This window comes from Doryrhamphus excisus, chromosome 21 (assembly GCF_030265055.1).
Source record: "Doryrhamphus excisus isolate RoL2022-K1 chromosome 21, RoL_Dexc_1.0, whole genome shotgun sequence".
Classification (NCBI taxonomy): domain Eukaryota; kingdom Metazoa; phylum Chordata; class Actinopteri; order Syngnathiformes; family Syngnathidae; genus Doryrhamphus; species Doryrhamphus excisus.
In genome coordinates this window covers 13,229,233-13,247,948 of record NC_080486.1, presented here as the reverse complement: position 1 = coordinate 13,247,948, position 18,716 = coordinate 13,229,233, and the positions used below count along the sequence as shown (strand labels likewise).

The window sequence follows — 18,716 nt, the reverse complement described above, 5'->3', positions numbered from 1 at the left end:
AGGAGAACTCGGCGATGACGGCGCGCTCACCTGAAGTCCTCCATGGACCGATCACAGTCAAGATCAGGGAAGTGGCTGCCGTCACGGAGGAGGTCGGGTTTGCAAAAGGAATCGTTTGGTGAGTTGATTAGTTCATCTGATCAGAGCATGCCAGACTTAAATGAACGGGCGGAGTCACCAAAGGAGGAAGGGCGGACTAACGAGCAGTCGGAGTCGGGTATTAGTCTTCATTAGGAGGTTGGAGGATCACGAAAGAGTACTTCAGGGGTGTCCAAACTGTGTCCGCGTCAAGAAACGTGAACAGACGTGGGGCCACTTTGATCATTTCTGTTATCCATCCGTTCATTTTCTATGCCGCTTATCCTCGTTCGGTTCCGAAGGCGTGCTGGAGCCTATCCCAGCTGACTTTGGTCTAAATCAATATGAGCTACTGTTAAATATCTTTCATTATTCCATCATTGTATTGAAGAAGTTATTCATTCATTCATTTTCTACTGCTTATCCTCACGAGGGTCGCGGGGGTGCTGGAGCCTATCCCAGCTGTTTTTTTTAAAGGGAGAGGCGGGGTACACTCTGGACTGGTCGTCAGCCAATCACAGGGCACATATAGACAAACAACCATTCACACTCACATTCATACCTATGGACAATTTGAGGGTGGAATTGAACTGGGGTCTCCTAGCTGTGAGGCCTGCGCGCTAACCACTCGTGCAGTCCTTTGTGTATTCATTTCATTTCATTTCATTTTCTACCGCTTTTTCCTCACGAGGGTCGCGGGGGTGCTGGAGCCTATCCCAGCTGTTTTTTTTTTAAAAGGGAGAGGCGGGGTACACCCGGGATTGGTCGTCAGCCAATCACAGGGCACATATAGACAAACAACCATTCACACTCACATTCATACCTATGGACAATTTGAGGGTGGAATCAAACTCGGGTCTCTTAGCTGTGAGGCCTGCGCGCTAACCACTCCTCCAGCCCTTTGTGTATTCATTCATGGTTAATATTAATTATTGATGTGGCTATTTTTTTACGATTGGGTAGGATTAAAGGAGCTCAGTATTATTCTACTTCTGTTCAAACATACGAAATTATTATTATTATTATTATTATTATTATTATTATTATTATTAATTAATTTATTATTATTGTTATTGTTATTATTGTTATTATTATTATTGTTATTAATTTATTATTATTGTGTACATGGTAGGTTATTCAAACAAGGAATATTTCAACGTTTTCTCCTTTGAATGTAACTTTCCAGTGTTCCATTTCATACAATGTTTCCCATACATTTGACATGAGAGCATATATTGCGTAACGAGCAGTGGGGGCCGTGTGCCCCCCCCCCCCACCAAAAGCACAGACAGGTGCTTGTGACATAAAGAAACAAACAACCTGAAGTGTTGTTATCTCCGCTGCTACTTTATGTATTGAATATTCCCCAATAAAGTCAATCTGCGGGCTACAAACGGCCCCTGGGCCATACTTTGGACACACCTGATGTAAGTAAGGGGACAGTTTTATAAAAAAGGGGACTTACCCGTAGGTGATTCCTGCGATGGTACACTTCTTAAAGTGCATGACGTTACAGGTGAGGGTGCCCGTCTTGTCAGAGAAGAGATATTTGACCTGCGTGGACACCAGCAGAGTTCAAAACGTTTAAAAGGACAATAAAGCCGCGTCATGAGTGAAGATACCTGGCCCAGCTCCTCGTTCAGGTTGGACGTTCGAGCCATGGCTGGCGTGTCCGTCTCGGCGTAGTACATCTCCATATCCTGGTACGGACATCCAGCATGATTGCACAGCACACGTTCATGCAGATATTGCGTCAAATGCTGCGTACCCAGTTGATGAAGAGGGCCTGCGTGAACTTGACCACCTCCAGGGTGACCAGCAGGCTGATGGGGATCAGGTTGTTGTACAAGATGATGAACGTCAGCAGGTTGTAGGCAAAGTTGGCAGAGATGTCGCCTGCACAAAACATGGTTTGGTTTCTTGTCAGGAGGATGCAAAGTGGGTGGGGTGTGGGTGCATGGGTGCGCGTGGGTGCGCAGGTGTTCTCTCACCAACACGTGAGAGGTACCAGCAGGAAACGTCTGTGTGCTGTCTGTTCCAGATGGCGGCGCCCACGGAGCTGATCAAGGCCATGACCAGGAGGATGCCGAGCAGGACCAGGATCTGCATGTTGGTGACCCGCTCCACATTGGAGCGCTTCAGCGGCGCCTTGGTGGAGTTCTTGTGAGGGAGAAAAGTCATTCAGGTCTTGGAGTTGGACAATAAAAAAAGGTTGGTGAGTACCTGCATGAGTTTGGAGTCATGGCCGGTGTAGACCACAATTCCCACCACCCACTGCGTGTTCCGGATCTGAGCTCCACGCAGCAGGACCTGGTCTGGACCTAGAGGAGCAGGACTGAGGAGAAGAAGCCGTGCTTTGGAATGAACAGCGCCTCTTCTGGTTGAAGTCAAGTAGTGCACCAGCGATGAGGAGATTCTTACTTTTGGTTCTCCAGCCTCAGGGTCCCGGTGAAGTCGTACAGGTGTCTGTTTGGACCTTCACACTCCAACCGACCAGACAAGGCCATCAAATCCTCCAGGGTCTGGAAGCCCGCGGTGAGGGAAAGACCCTGTCGGATCTTCAGGTTGGTTTCACCATCCAGGTTTGAGGTCTCCGTGTAGCACATTGCTTGTGGTTCGCTGTGGAAGACGAGAGTCGAGTCAGTCGATGAATAAACTTTATTTAAACACACGTAATGACATGAAGACACATGATTCTATTTACTGACAAACATTCAAACGTCTGACCTGGATGACACAATGACCATGTCGGCCGGGAGGTGCCGGCCATTGGTCACCTTTACTATGTCTCCTACTGCCACCTTGTGGTCAGCGGTGCAACAGCATGGGGGCAGATGGGTGTTAAGGAGGGGGGGGGGGATAGACAGAGAAAAAGAAATTAGTGAGCAGCCAAGATGACGTGACTTAAAGTGACAGCAAGCGCAGCTTCGAGTCTTTTAATTGGACTAAAACAAAAAAAAAAGCAATGATAAGCACAAACACAAGAAAATGAGCACAAGCTAACATCAACTTTGTTTAAAATGACAAACATTGCATCGGTGTGCAACATTTAGCGCCGCCTCCTTTGTGTGTGCAATGCTCTAAAGCGGGGTTGTTCAACTGGAGGCCCTCGGCCTTGTTGAGGATCTTTGACGAGGGTTTATGCGTGGCTAACATTTGAAGGTATGACAAAGCCTTGAACTGATAATATATACAAAAAATAAATAATATCCTTTTTCAAATGTGGCCCCCAGGAGGAGGATCTTACAAACTGTCCCCCCCACGCTGTGTTTGAACCACAGGGAAATAAACGCCACATGCTAGCTCCGGGTCCTTTCCGATACAAACGACCGAGTGACGCTACCTGTTTCCACACGACGGTCTGCCAGGCTCCGCTCCGCAGCACTGCCAGACAGGAGAAGAACAGCAGCTGTCAGTCGGCCCATAGAGGATCTCTCATACAGTATTCATCGCAAAGCGTCTGCGGCGGCGGCGGCGGCGTAATGAGCCACCGTCGACAGCCTCGCACTCGGCCGTGACGGGAAGACAAAACCACGCTGACGTCCAAGCCAGTGAAAGAGCAGACAGAGTGGATGCTAATGCACCAACACAGTAGCAGATACCTGTCGTCTTCTTGTTGTTGACCGTGTTGTCCGCTTTATGTCGTTTCTGTGAGGGAAGAAGATGTTGCATGAGAGCCACACCTCTTCAAAATAATACAAATAAAGGATGTCCTGTGCTACTCACGTAGTCCTCAATGATCTCCTTGATGCCCGCCACGGTGAGGATGAAAATGAGCGGGACCAGCGTGGTGTAGCGGCCCGTCGGTGACACGTCGGGGATTTGCTGACGGGGGATAACAGCCGTTAACGAAACATTCACTTTCTGAGGAAGTCATTTAGCCTGCCAATTGTAGCAAATGCACCGGAAACGCCAGCGTTGTGGAGTTTGAAAAGTGCAAAGGTTTTGCCAGGGACCTCCATGGAGGCACACCGACTGCTCGGAGCATGTGCCCGAATACAGTGCACCTTGCTGGGCCACACCAGGTGGCTTCCTCTGCTCTGTCCTCTCCAGATAGTACTCATGTTGTAGTAGCGGTAGTAATATTTGATGAGAACAGGTACAGTCGATCAAATCCAAATTAGTTCTAGTCCTTCTGACCCTGATATCAATCCATATCCATCCTTGTAGTCCATGAAGTCTGACAACACGTCTAGAAGGAACGTGTCAGCACTTCTCTACCGACTTTGTGTACATTTCATGATATTTCCCACAGGACTGCAATCTATCAGTGGCACATTGACATGTCATTGTCGGTTACCTGCATGAGTGCGATGAAGAGGAAGAAGGCGTTGGCGGCCCTCCTGATCTGCTCGTACAGGAAGCGGGGAAGGAAGGTGAGGACGCCATACTTGGTGGTGCTGCAGGGAAATGGCGGGCAGAGTCACAGCGGCTCGGTAAGTAAAACAAGCGCTTTCCTGCTTTTTAAATCATACTTTCATTTAAAAAAAATGGCCCCCGCAGAGGCAGAACTAAGCCTCCGTGGGCTGCATCTTAGGATTTAGAATCCTAGAAGCTACATTTAGCAAAAACGGGAAGCTGCAGAAACTTTGACGACTTCAATCAAGCGCATTGATCAGACGAGCGTATCGACTGGCAGGAGCTTTTAAGATGGCCTAAAAAGGATCTGCCTGTGGAGTGGACAGGTAGCTGCCATTGTTTAATGGACGCTGCACATGTGTGTGTGTGTGTGTGTGTGTGTGTGTGTGTGTGTGTGTGTGTGTGTGTGTGTGTGTGTGTGTGTACTAAAAGGAAAAAGGCACTAAAGCCCTGTGTCCATTAAGCAGTACATTCCCTTCAGTTTGGTACGATTCCGTTGTGAAGTTTCAGCCCTTCCAGTTTTGGGCTACCTAGCATAGCGCTACGGTCCGTTAAGGGAATAGAGCCGGTCACATGATCTGTCACTCCACAGATGTTGGACATTCTAAAGGGTGTGAACAGCTGCTAGCTGCAGGAGTGACGATCCCCTGCTGATGGATTCTGTTTTTGTAGGAAATAGCCTTCCTTCTTCCGAGCGAGGGAGCTCAGAGCGAGGAGGACAAGGAGGAGAAAGAGGAGACGAGTGCCTGTTGCCGCAGGAGGAGCTGGCGACTTCGATAAAAGTGAGTGCAGTTGAGCGGCAGCGCTAATGCACATAAAAAGCGACTGTAGCGACAGTGAATTATGGACACGGCGGACGGCTGAAGGAGCGCCGGGCTCGGAAAATACGAGGCTTTAATCTGGCAGAAATCAATAGCTTCAAAACAGAAAGCAAAAGAGATCGAGGAAGAGCAGCGAGCTCCAATCACGGAGCGCTGAAAACGCAGCTCGCGTCATCCGATCCAATCAGCCAGGGAGCGCCGTAATGTCGTTAGCCCGGCTGAAACACGAGGGAAAAAATACTAACAATAACATCTGCCATCGGTAATGGCAGATGTGCACCCGCACGAGTCCCTGAAGGACCATGAGGGGGTCTTCATGAGACCTGAACATCCTCCATGATAATGTTCTCATGACACAAACCAGAAAGCTGAGTTTTCCCGTCCACAATTTCCCCAAATCTCCACTCTCCAGTTATGCAAATTAGATCGACGTTATGCACCGCCCACCTCACACCAAACCGACACCACAGGTAGATTACAAGCCTGTGAGTGCAATCATAACAAATACAGCACAGCTGAATAGACCTTTATCCGTATCTGCACAAACACCCCCCCACCCCCACCAACCATATTTACGATGATGCATCTTTAGCGTGATTTTGCTAGCAAACCAACAAATAAGACAACAAAGATGAAAACAACTTCCTCTGTGCAAATGGCGTTCATTGAAATGGAAGAGGGAGTCACGCTCCGACGCTGTCACACCGCTGACGTCCTGGTGGCGCTATCAACCCCCCCCCACCTCCGCCTCCGCACGTCGCAGTGGAAACACAAACCAGAGGTTAGCTTTTCAAAAGGTTTCCATGGCGGCCTTGAAGACGGCCTAAAAGAATCCCACGTAACTTCCTCTTTAAACCGGCGTGCTTTGATTTACGCGGCATGTGAAGTTTAGTCAAGGCAAGCAGTTTTCAAACCGCGGTGGTACACTTTGAGCCTCACCTTTGGGACGGCTGCGCCGGCTGCAAATAATCACTTAATGGATGAGTTATTACAGTCTTATCTCCAGGCTTTGGCCATGATGAGGTCTTTTTGTTAAACACGTTCAAAAAGATTGCTTTAGTTAAGGAAAAGTGTAGGAAAACAGTACCAACCAAGTACCAACAAACAGCATGGCCTTCAACGTGACCGCCATGATGTCAAAGCAGTAGAGAGCAAACGGAAGCGGCACGCCGACATCCAGCAAAAGTGCACCGACTACGGGAAGAACCAAGGAAGGTCTACCTGACGTGGTTGTCGCAGAACTTGGTGGTCTGGGGCCGGTTGAGCAGCACCGTCCGTGCCGTGGCGTCTATGGGCTCCGCCTGCGACGTGGTCCCGGACATCTCATCATCTGCCTTGTGGTAGCCGGCGGACGAGCAAGCGGGTCCTGCACCGTTGGATTGATGAGAGAGAGGCGAGGCTGGGTGAGTGCCAGTAAGGAGGCAATGGGGGGGGTGATGATGGGGGGTGACACAGAGGGGGGGACAGTTCAAGACAAGACAGGGCGACCCATTTAGCATCAGTCTGTGTGTGTCTGTGTGTGTGTGTGTGCTGTGCTTCATGGAAGTTGTCAACGCACACACACCCACGGGAACCCCACACCCAGACACCACCCACCCTTTCTGGCTGATAATGGATGTGCTGAGGGATGCACTACGGCCAACAAACACGGCAGGCCCACTCCGAGCAGCACAGGTAGATCGAACCCGGACAAGTCAGAGAGGATGCAACGATCCACCTCCGCCTTCGCATCGCTCCTTCAGCCTCCACGCACGCCACCCTAACACAACTCACACCAACACCAACTCCGACACGCACGCCTTTTACTCAACTACTGCACGCCGGTAACGTTTTGGCGGACCTGCGGGACGAGGACGGACGCAGCGGCGACAGCACGCCCGAGCAGACTCTCGAAGTCCGGATCGCGGTCCAAAGATGTTTGCCCCTCAAGCTCCGTCGCCGGGTCATCTGGCCGACCGCCCCATCGGGAGAGCTCTCCTCTTCGTGTTCTTCTTCGCCGTAAATGAGGACAGTCTCCTCCCTCTCAATTGATGGCGCGCTGTTGCAGGCAGCCCAGACAACAAGAGGAAGCCATATGGACATCCTCCACTAGTAGGAGGTGGGAGGAGGCAAAGCAGGGGCTCCGCTTTTTTTTTTTTTTTTTTTTTAAAGTGACAGTCGCCATAGTGGAACAAACGCAAACTCAGATGTAGCAACGGAAGTAAAGTGATCGTGACACAAAAGTAGTAAATATTGCTTTATTTCGGGTAATTTGGGTTAACTATTAGCCATTATTGTTGTTAGTAAAGCTACTTTGTGCATTTGAACTGCCAGTTCCGGTTTAAGTCCCGCCTTCCTGCGCTGTCATTGGCTGGCCACTGACAGTTGATGCGTCATTGGAGGAAATCAGCGCATGACGTCATTCATTTACTAGTAGTAAATGTTAGCTAGTTTTGTTTGTGTGCCGTAGTGTTGTTTTTCAGAAGTTTCTTTTACAGTTTAACAGTCATTTGCCAAAATGCACACTTTTAATTATTTTATTCTGTAAAGCTTTAAAGACAAATAAACATCAATGCTTCATTTTGTGAAAAGGTATCCAAAAGCTGGAAGGCAGGCCCGTGAATTAAGATGAGCATAATTAGTAATCTGCCGTTTTTCCATCTGCTTTTTAGAATCCTGCAGTAAAGTAAAAGTGAAAGTACAGCAACTGACAAGCGGCGCAACGTTAAGTGGTTGGCTTTGGTGATTTGTTTTCTCAGTACTGTAATCACATCCAGTGTATTGCTTTCATCGCTAACGGGTCGCGGCCTCCTCTTTGAGATGCTGTCTGTCAGTGTAAGCCAACACAACAGGCAGGGGGCATACATTATTTACAATCTAATAAAAGTCTGGGCCCAGTCAGGCAGATTGAGTTCCTGACTGGCGTTCACCTGGTGACGACTGGGATATATAAACATACTATTTAGGCTATATATGCTATATAGAAAGAATGAAGTGTAGTGCTGTATGATCCACATGCTATGACGGCGAAGGAGTCAAAGTCCGTCCAAGCCAAATGATAATAAGTGTCCTATCAGATGAGGGGAGCGGGGGGGCAGGCTAGTGCCTGGCCGAGCCGTAAGTCACAATCAGGACTCTCACAACAGTCCACAGAGCAAATGGCAGCGGGGTTAAATCAAGACAGCAACGGACAAGGTCACAGTTAGTCAAGTGGAATGCATACTCGCTCTTTTCCGGCTCATTTTCCCTTGCTTTCACTTCCTCCGACGTAGCGTGCCGTCCGTGTTGTCCCATTTACAACCGGCATTTGTTACAGCCGCCACTCCACCTTTTGGATCAATAATGTTTTTCTCAGCAGCAGCCCACTTTGGCTCTGGATCGTTTGGGAGCGGATCAATGCCTCTGTTACTCAGCTATGATGGAATAGATGCCCCCGCCCCCCCCCCCAATCTGGTACTCCAGTCAAACACCGGAAATAAACGCCAACACAGCACGGCCAGGTCACAAGGTAAGAGGGTTCCGATGACCTTCGTCCCTAGGTGAGGCTCCTCCATCCCTCGGCAAACACCACATGAAGACACTGCAAACCAGCAACTGGGGCTAAACCAGTGCATTAGCATTAGCATTACTGTGCCTTAAGTGCTCACGACAACAAAAAAAACAAACTGAAAGGCGTATTTCCTGTGTTAGATGTGAATATCGGAAAGGCTGGATGTGATGAGGAGAACAGCAGAGGCGCTCGTTAGCCTCCAGACCGAGAGAGGCTGATAAAGTGTGTGACAAAGCAATCACATTATCAGGTTGTTCAATTCCAACACTGAAGGAGACGACTTTAGTGGTTTGAGTGCACAGGAGGATGATGATGATGATGACTTTTCTTGTCGGCGACTTTTGAACTCGCCGTGTTACACTGTTCAGAAAAAAGACATTTAATTCCAAGTCTTCTCTTCTAATAGTATTCTGTTGTCAATTAGAATGACTAATTATTTACTATGAGAATGTATTTGTGTTATGCGGATGTGTATGAGATTTATACGTGGGATGATAATACTCCATCAAGGATAGCGTTAGCACGTCTCAAGGTGCCCTGGCACGATGTCAACACTTTCACGGTTAAAAACGCAAGCGAGGCTGCTCAATAATGGAGCGAGGCGGGCTGCATAATTCATCAGCGTTCTTACACAATAACGGCGCGGCGCAGCACGTTTCACGAGAACACCGGACACGGCGGTCTTCCCAGTCTTCCATGCAACCAATACTGGAGGAAAATCGCGTTTGCGGGTGCAAAGCTGCAATGAACAACAGCTGTCAAAGCAGCGGCCAACACCCTGCCATGATGTCAATTGCCTTGAGGAGAACAGCACGCAGCGTGGAACCTCCACCAGAAAGAAACACTCCTTCCACATTCCAATTGACATCTTCGTCCTGCCTGGACATTCATTGCAAGGTCATGGAAATTGTTGACATAATTCCGGAGCCGCCTTCATCAATCAAAACATTGGAGAACCTCCAACATCCCATCAAAACACACAACATCACACAAGACACGCAGCTGTCATGGCAGCTAATCTATCATTAACTTCTTTTTACACTTGCATGACTCGCCATCATTGCATGTACGGGTAAAAATGTCATGATGGCCACAGTTTGACCCTGGAACAGATTCATTCTCTTTGTGGGACTTGAACAAAAAATGACATGAGAGGTCGTGCTAACTAACCAGTCAGCCATTTTGCTTTTACTTTAGCTTTTTGGTGTGATGATGACCAAAGAACTGCAAAGGCAACTAATTCCAAAGTCGTCATGTGACTTAAAACCTCGCCTGTAGCGTGACCAAAAGTCTCAGGTGTGTACTTCCATTATGTCCTACAGGCGATGGGAACACATCCACGGGTCCACTGTAAACAAACACCCCCATCCAGCCAACCACGCGGTCAGGAAAGCATTACCAATGGAGCGCCGCCTGCCCGGATGACCCTTAGGTCCCATCCTGGTATCCTAGGAGACACCGGCAGTGCCCACTTATGTGCCGTTTCAGTCCGACCCGGTGTCCAGGCTTGCGGGGCGGTCCATTTGCCGCTGTCATGGTGCAGGAGAGGAAGGCGAGAAAGCCTCTTACGGGCCAAGTGAGCAAGCACGGTAATCCCCTCCATGTCTGCTCTGCAACTTGGCTAAGCCACGCACTCGTAATCCTACGAAGCAGACTTCCAAGACACACACATAACATGTATGTATACGCACATACAATGCACTCATAAACATGCATATTCACATGCATGTGTGCTAAAGCATGCATGCTAGTGATTATGTGCACACCTCGTCATCTCACGACCTACAAGCTCATGCAGTGAGAAGGTCTGAACCCAGCAATCATCACTCCAGGCCCCGAGGAGCCGCCAATTTTCAGACCGAAAATACTTTTTAGTCGCCAGGCGTTGCGGCTCTTGAGGGCCGGGGGTTGGCGTGACATCTACTCCTAGCCGGATGCGCACATGCACCTTTCGGGGGGCCAAGAAAAAACAAAAACAAGGACGTCATCCAAATCCAACTGGAGCAAGACTCACTTTTGTCAAACCTGTCTGGGAGGCGGGCGCGCATGGCGGCACCGGCACCCCGGCTCGGGTCCTGAGGTTCGGAAGCGTCCTGCCTAAGGGTGGTCAACACTAACTGCTCTGCGGCCCCGGTGGGAGAAAACAACACACAACAAGACAATAAGTAAATGTACACATACAGCACATATTTCAAATCACTGCATGATGCGTTCGTGTGCGCGGGAAAACCATAAAAGGATGCTTGCAGGAGGACCAGCTGGAGCATTAACTGCACATGCCCGCCCCCTTGTGTCCGGCAGAGGTAAACACACAGTTGCTGCCATTTCTTAGCGCTCACTATCTCTCACCAAGGCATGTTTCGTTACTGAGCAGCCATGACAGTCGTGTTATTATCTAACCACTACAGATGCTTGACAGTTGGCCGAGCACGTGGATCTCAATAAAACACAACCAAAAAAACGCACAGTGCTGCGATTGAGCTCAAATTAATTAACATGACTCTGACATCATGGGTCATGGCGGACATCGTTACCGCAACACACACACACACACACACACTTTTAATAAAGGCCTCACAATATTCATAAGTATGCTGGAGCCTATTGAGGAGAAAAGTTAAGACACTAAAAAACGATAAAAACAGCAAAAAGGCTCCGCCATGTCATAATTAATAATACATTACATTTTCATAAATTACAATGTTCAGTAAAAAGTGATTATGTTTCAGTTTGTATTAACTATAAGCTATAATCATCCAAAGTATTACAAAATCAAGAAATATTTGACTTTTTGACTCATTTTTCAAGTGATAGTGTTTCCAATGTAAGCATTCATTTGTGGTGGCTCGCCAGGAATGCATTTGGACTGCCACAGATAGAGTTGGAGCTTTTTTTTTTTTTTTTTTTTTTTACATTTGATTCAAGCTATTGTTACCCTCGCTCCAAAACACATAATAACGGGACAATACACGTCTAACGCCGCGTGAAAAAAGCTACATTTTACTCGTGTACACAAACCCAGGCTGGAGTTTTGCATCATGACCAACGATGCAAATGTGATGATGACATCATGGACAGTTTGTGGGAAACACTGAAAGGTATACTAGATTTGTTTTAGCCTCTTTTAACAGTACTAAAAATAGAATAATGCCCCACTGCATCCTTTTCATTGCAGTCATGCAGGCCTGGGTAGAAAAGGTTTGGACCCCCGTGTCTTCCATTGTGTCAAAGGTCTGCATACCGCGTGTACTAAAAGTGACAGTCGTCATAATTAAAAGGAAATAGAAAAAACAAACAGCTGGACGTGGCTGCGGACGTCGTGGCTGCGGACGTCATGGCAAACGCGTGGCGGAGCTAATTGGAGCAGAGAATCAAGAGGTCAAAGCTCCCGAGAGATTACAGACACACCGCTGCTGTCTTTTGCAGGCTTCTCCACGCTTGGACTGCACTCCAATGAACATGAGGAACAGAGAATGGATGAGAACATCAGAGCTAAAATCCACGGTGCTTAAAATAGACGGAACCCAGGACCCGGGAGCATCCCTGGAATCATGATATAAAAATCATAGAAACATGGGAATCTCGGAGCAGACGCTCCTCGCTCCTCTCTTCTAATAAATTGTCCCGCTTTCTATTTCTGGAAGCTGCAAGCGGCATGGGCATGCAGCCACACAACAGCCTCGCGCTATTTCAATAAACCCCCCCCCCACCGGTGAGACCAACACATTGTGCTCCATTCCAGGACAATCCTGTGCCGCCTTTAATGAGACACCTTTCGTTATGTAAGCATAAGATCTTAACGGTTAGTTATGAAGGAAACAGCTTCTAGATAGAGCAAGGAACCATATTTGGTTCCCGAGCTAACGCCTATCCGAGTATACATGACAACCATGGAAGGTATTTTTAAATCATCGGACTAATATAGGTACCTCTTTAGACAGTCATGTGACTTTTAAGTCGCCGGTTAATAGGCTGTTCTCAAACTGGTGGACAAATCTGGTCTCTGGACTCTTGCCTCCACAGATAACCGTCATCCTGTATGCATGCATGTTGGAAAGGAGTCAATACCAGAGAAGAAGAAGCCGTGCAAGAACACCAAAGCTGACCTTCCAGCAAAACCAGGTCCACACCTCCCATGTGAGGTCATCAGACCCGATGAACACCAGCACCTCCTTGGCAGTCCCAGCTAACATCAACACAAACATGCCGCAGTCCTGGCTGGACCTCGGCGTTAGTATGCTTAGCACATCAGCCGGCAAGGCCGCCATGCCCTCGGGCCTCCTGGTGGATGTCAAAGAACCGCTTTACGACACCTCGGCAAACACAACGGAAGGCGACACATGACATTTAAAACAAACCTTTGATGTGCATCTTACCTCCCTCGCTGTGTATCTTCTTGGCCCTCCGGTTGAAATACATCTTGAGCTGGGACGAGGAGGCGGGAGCGGTGACATGCTCAGGACTCGCCCGCAGAGCCGAGGAGGAGGAAGAGGAGGAAGAGAAGGAGGACGGTCGCCCCGGGAGGCGGCCGGCGCTGCCGCTCTTGACCGGGGATCATGTTCCGTCTGACCGCGGACGTAGTGGAGGTAGTGCTGATGGAAGGAGGATGGCGGCTGCACGCAGCAAAACAAGCACACTGTTTGTTAGTTTCGCAAGCCAGTTCCGGTGTGCTTTCGTATTTCAAATTAAGACACACTACCCTCACGTTTAGGCCCATCGTGTTCATCTCAAGGACATTTTGTTTCTTCCTTGTTATTTAAAAGCTTTGTAAAAGTAAATTAGTCAAATACCGACCGTCTGAAGGACAACATCAATAGACACATGCAGTAAAAGCTTTTACTTTGAAGGGTAAATATCGCGTTTTTCCTTAGCTTGCTATCTAGCTTTACGTATTCATTTATTGAGTTCTTGGTCGTGTTGGTGGATGTATTTCATTTGGATTATTTGATTTTAATACATTTGTAAATAAAAAATAAACAGAAAAACAGAGAAATTAACAGAGAAACAGAGAAATTAAAATTAATTAAATAGCGATATTAAAGCCACACTTTCCACTGCACTGGAGCATGACATCCATCCTTCTTTGACAACTGCAATAATTTTAAAAAATGTAATCATTGACAGAAACACACAACGCCAGGCAAGCTGCGTTTTATTGTGTTGTCGAGGAGAGCTAGGAAATTATTTTTTGCACATGGGGGGGGGGGACCTCAGCATCACACAGGAACATAATACACATTCATGGTATCAGTCTCCATATTGATCATTTCTTAGAAAATGAATAGGCACTGCCCCTACCCAAACCTGCTGGAACTTCCCTGAGCAGCAACATGCTGCGAACCGCTTGCATCATCATCGTCATTCAACCACATGGTACTTCATTTTAAATCCAAACATCATCTTTCATGTCACACCTACCTCATGATGTATAATCGCTACAGATTATCTCGTCAGGCTATCTGAGACGGTACCGGGTCTCTAAGGGCTGAATTGAAGATTTGCGAGACTTGAGAGTGAAGATGATCATCAGGCATGACAATGTGAACAGCCATCAACAGCCATCAACAGCCAAACAACAAAAACAATAAGACATGAATACATTTCATTGTGTATTGCACAAGTCTAGATTCCTGATTATCACGTGCCGTCCGCATGTGTGGAGAGAACTTAGTATAGAATACTGGATTTAGTAGACAATTTAAATACACAACTCATACACATGCCCATAGAACAACACCTCCATTAAAGCAATAAACAATGAAAGGACACTTTAAAATGGAGGCCAGCGTGTCGCGTGTCCTCCAAAGTGTGGTAGGGTATTTACAGCCTACACTCAACCAATCCAATCGAAAAGTCGTTTCTGTCGAGCGGAACGGGAGACTTAAAAACGGGAAACTATCCGCAGCAGCTGAAAAATCTCATCAGAAATCGAACGACGCTGACACCAGAGGCTACAAAAATAATTTGTTAATTGAAGTCACTGGCTAGTTGGAACTGATTAAGCATACTTGAAACTAGACGGTGCTTGTGAAATTAGTTTATTAAAAATGAGTGGAATTACCCACTGTACACTCTTATGGCGTGTCCACACTTGACAGGTTCGCTTTGGATAAATAAATACGGAAGAGGCCCGATTTGTCAAACGTAAAGTGAACGCTAAACGCAGCCAAAACACCAGACCGGGAACACGGGGAAATCCTGAATCGTACTTTAGTTTGATACAGGCACCTTTGTGTATCAAAGGCCAGTCCCATTCAAAGTGTGAACAAAGCGTAGGACATTTCACTGCTGGCTTGTTTCAGCATGAATCTATTTGACTTTAAATGATTGGCTTTCAAACCACAAGGGTTGTGAAGCCCCGCCCCCCCAAATGATTTCTTTGTATAACGTTAAAACTATCGAGAAGGGATGGGAGCACTATGTACACGCGGTCCACGCGGGCCGCTCAGTCCTGGTGCGCGGCCAGGATGGGCTGCCTGCAGATGGGGCAGGTGTTGTTCTCCGAGAGCCAGCGGTCGATGCAGTGGATGTGGAACTCGTGCGAGCAGGGCAGGCGCCGCAGCTTGTTGCCCTGGGCGTAGTCGTTGATGCAAACGCTGCACGCGCGGCCCGCCTCCCCCTCCAGGCTGGCCTGGCCGTAGGAGCGTGTGGCCAAATTGTCAATCTGCTCTTTGGTCAGGCCGCGAGGGTGCTCATCCTCCTCTTCGTCGTTCAAGAGGAAGAACTGCGCTAGCCGCAAGATGGGGAGAGTGCCGTTTTCTACAAGGTTGTTAGTGTCTCTGCTGGTGGGCCGGCCCTCTGTGGCGCTCACCGGTCCTCCCCCGAGTCTGGCCTGACCGCCGCGCTCCTCCTCGTTCCCCGCTGGCCCCACCCTCTCCGGATCAAGTGCAGCTGAGCCCACCTGAGCGGATGTGTTCTCGTGGGTGTACAAGCGTCCGGCTGGGCTAGGGCTGCTATTCGTCAAGCTAACGTCCATGTGGCTCGGGGACACGCTTTCAGAATCTGCCTCGGTCTCCATGAGAGAGCTCAGCTCTCCAAATCCGGTCATGATCTGGCGCAGAATGGAGCGCAGTGCAGTTGAGTTGGGTTCCCCCAGGCCGGTCTCGCTGATGCGCCGCAGCGGGATCCGAATAGTGCTCACGTACGTGCGGATCCCCGCTCGCTCCGACCTGGAGATGGTGCGGCGAAATCCACCGCTGTCGCTTTCAAAAGTGACCGTGTTCTCGGCAACACGGGCTCGAGAGCGCGTTCGGCTGGCAATGCTGTCCCGGTCTCGGTTTTCTCCGGGTCTGATCCTTCTCACTTGCAGGTCCAGCATGATGGTGGGGTGGCGGCGGACTGAAGAAGCTCCTGATGAAGTCAAATGTGATTCATTTTCACGCTCGCCAGTCTCGGCAGCTGGCTCCGTTTCGGCTGCAGGTTCTGCTGCAGCCTCCCCCGTCTCCATGGAGACAGAGCTGGTACCACTTCCTGTGTCGACAATGTGGATGCTCGAGCCGCTGATACCACTGGGCACCGGGGTCGTGACGGGGCTCCTTTGTAAGGGAGACCGACTTCGCCTGGAGGTGCGGGGTGGGGCCAAGCTCCCTGCCGCAGCCCTGCGCGATCGTCCGCGTGATCGAGTCCTGCGTGATTCTTGCTCCACCGCGGGGGCCTGAGACCCAGCCTGGGGCGACACACGGGGGCAGTCCAGGGATAAGGTCACGTCATCGCGGCCCTGCTCCATTTCGACTTGAATGGGGGCTTGATGTGAAGAAGGTGCTGACAGGTCGGAATGGGGGGCAACAGTGGGTGGCGGTACTAAAGAGTGCATGGCGGCCCCTCTCCTCGGAGCTGGAGGCGCCGCAGGAGCCGTAAGTGCAGTGGGGCCCACGGAAAGAGTGCTAGTGCTGCTGCGTGTGCGGCGTGTCTGCATCCTCCTGCTGAGGGCAGGCCGAGGGGACGGGTAAGGGGACGGCCGGGGCACGCTTGACGGCCGAGAGGCGGAGGAAGCGGTTCGGTTGGGAGGTGTACTTGGAGCAGCGGGGGGCTGCTCGGCCAAATCCAAAGTGTCACTCTGCTCCCCCGCTTCGGACTGATCGTGGTTGATGTTGATCTCCAGGCTGAAGCGGAACTCCCCGCTGTTGGGGTTGGTCCGGCTAACGGCGCGCCACGTCTGGTTGCCGCTCTGCCCGCTGCGGGTGGCGTTCCCAGTGCGCCTGAACGTGTTTAGCCACTCCAGTAAGGAGTCTCCGTTGGAGGTCTCTGCCCCGGGTTCTCCGTGGGTGCCTGCAAAGAGCACGTTTAAGACTGTAAGCAACACCCCATTTAAATCTTTTTAAACATTTTAAACATCATCGTGGAGATATTCCACCTGTTCCTCGTCGCCCGCCAGACCCCCTCTCCTCTCCACTGCCGCCCTGCTGCTCCACCGGGTCAGCAGCCGGCAAGCGCTGCACCGTGCTGGGCTGAGATGACTCGCGCTCCTTTGCGCCATCAAGACGCTGTTGGAGCTCCTCGGCGGTCACCTCTCCTGTATGAAAATAAAATTGGGATGAGCAAAGCTAAAAATACTAGAAAGCAGCAGCTTCAATAATTTAAAAAAAGTATTCTTTGTTCGTTCCTGATAGTATCAGCACATGACCAAGCTAAAGCACCTCCCTTCCATTTGCTTAGCTTGCACAGGCTTTTTCATGACATCATACGACACCCCCAATCTAAGTGTCCCTCCTCACCGGGGGTCCCCAGCAGGTTGCTGTCTCTCATGAGTCGATACTCCTCCTCGCTCAGCTCATTGATAAAATGATAATACGCCTCCTCCCTTCGAAGACGCTCTGCCTGTCTCCGACGCTCGTCTCCCCCCCCAGGAGGGTCCATTACCATGAACAGTGCTGGTAAAACAGACCAGAGCAGTGTCATTGTCCATAATTATATAATCATCAGTAGCTTTTGCTCACAGGTTTAATGAATACTCAAGGACACAAGGAGGTTCGTGACGCAATGGAAGCCATGTTTGTCAGTTTGCCTCAACTATAAACAGCTAAACTGTCAGCTGTGGCGTCGTCCATTTTCCCTCAACAGGCACAGGCAGCCGACTGACACCACCTACAGTAATCTCGTTAACGTTGCTAGTGTTGAGCCCCGAGTTTAAGACATCATAATGAGCTGAAACTACAGTTAAAAGACATCCTCACATCGACGCATTTGTCGTGGCCGTTGGTATTATTTGTTCGTGGCCGAGTTTTGACAGATGCTACGGAAGGCCACGTTGAAGACAGGGCGATAAAGCAAAGTAAAGTGGCGTTGTCCTCGTTGGGCAGCAGCCAATCACCGGCCGGTTAGAAATGAGCGACGAGCCAAGCGTCCAATCGCGGTCAACGGAGGTGGGGCGAAGCGAAAAGGACAGGGTCTCCATGTAAACGAAGGCAAAGACAAAAGAATTCGCTTTTCATAAGTGTTACAAAACTATGACGATGGTAAAGTGTGCCGTCGCCGCCGCCAGATTTACAATACATTTCACCGACACCACAAAGGCACACCGAGCTATTCTGAATGCGCAACGCCTTAGTTGCTAGCGGAGTACTAGCTAGTTAGCGCAAGTGACGATAGCGAATAGCAGCGGTTAGCCGACTCGCGGACGACCCAATGTTGAATAATTACCTACATATATATCAGATAAAGAGTTGTATCACCAAGTCAACGTGCAAGGTCGATAAAGCCAAGCACCAGTGGGGATTTACATGAGATGACAATGTCAAAGAAAAGACGTAGTACCCGATAGAGCAGCTGTAATATGGACGATTTCCTTCGTTTTCCTTCTCTCGCTCTACCCAAGATGGGACCAGTGGTGTCACGCCGAAACGATCCGTGTGGAAACACATACATTTGTTTGGCTTGGTTCCTGTGCCAGAAACCACAACAAATTTACTATAATAAATAAACAAACATAC

At 49.2% G+C, this 18,716-nt stretch overlaps 2 protein-coding genes across 14 annotated transcripts in view; both read right to left on the bottom strand.

Annotated features, from left to right (window-relative positions):
• atp8a2 (ATPase phospholipid transporting 8A2) overlaps positions 1 to 13,436 on the bottom strand; it is a 39,604-nt gene extending 26,168 nt beyond the window's left edge. For 2 of the 11 annotated variants that reach the window (XM_058060690.1, XM_058060691.1), the window contains exons 1-15: positions 13,164 to 13,436; positions 10,802 to 10,909; positions 6,480 to 6,657; positions 4,379 to 4,478; positions 3,805 to 3,903; positions 3,681 to 3,726; positions 3,422 to 3,462; positions 2,806 to 2,879; positions 2,500 to 2,697; positions 2,302 to 2,413; positions 2,070 to 2,238; positions 1,847 to 1,974; positions 1,701 to 1,778; positions 1,544 to 1,632; positions 31 to 75 (exon numbers count right to left, since the gene is read on the bottom strand). In XM_058060690.1, coding sequence (XP_057916673.1) covers positions 31 to 75; positions 1,544 to 1,632; positions 1,701 to 1,778; positions 1,847 to 1,974; positions 2,070 to 2,238; positions 2,302 to 2,413; positions 2,500 to 2,697; positions 2,806 to 2,879; positions 3,422 to 3,462; positions 3,681 to 3,726; positions 3,805 to 3,903; positions 4,379 to 4,478; positions 6,480 to 6,657; positions 10,802 to 10,909; positions 13,164 to 13,206 — 1,508 coding nt within the window. In that variant the 5' untranslated portion in view covers positions 13,207 to 13,436. Of the gene's footprint in view, positions 1 to 30; positions 76 to 1,543; positions 1,633 to 1,700; positions 1,779 to 1,846; positions 1,975 to 2,069; positions 2,239 to 2,301; positions 2,414 to 2,499; positions 2,698 to 2,805; positions 2,880 to 3,421; positions 3,463 to 3,680; positions 3,727 to 3,804; positions 3,904 to 4,378; positions 4,479 to 6,479; positions 6,658 to 6,854; positions 7,040 to 7,098; positions 8,441 to 8,460; positions 10,153 to 10,186; positions 10,750 to 10,801; positions 10,910 to 13,163 lie in introns of those variants that run through there. The other 9 variants (XM_058060692.1, XM_058060694.1, XM_058060695.1 and 6 more) reach the window with 9 other exon arrangements.
• A 467-nt stretch (positions 13,437 to 13,903) lies between these two features.
• On the bottom strand, positions 13,904 to 18,681 carry rnf6 (ring finger protein (C3H2C3 type) 6). Of its 3 annotated transcripts, none has more exons than XM_058060704.1 (4): positions 18,431 to 18,542; positions 17,502 to 17,657; positions 17,141 to 17,299; positions 13,904 to 17,055 (listed from the first exon to the last, which is right to left on the bottom strand). In XM_058060704.1, the coding sequence occupies exons 2-4, from the start codon at positions 17,647 to 17,649 to the stop codon at positions 15,233 to 15,235; spliced, it is 2,130 nt and encodes a 709-aa protein (XP_057916687.1). In that variant the 5' UTR covers positions 17,650 to 17,657; positions 18,431 to 18,542; the 3' UTR covers positions 13,904 to 15,232. The 3 variants fall into 3 exon arrangements, with proteins under 3 accessions (XP_057916687.1, XP_057916685.1, XP_057916686.1); XM_058060702.1 differs by lacking the exon at positions 18,431 to 18,542 and adding an exon at positions 17,961 to 18,418; XM_058060703.1 differs by having other exon boundaries at positions 13,905 to 17,055; positions 18,541 to 18,681.
• Between the last annotated feature and the right edge of the window lie 35 nt (positions 18,682 to 18,716).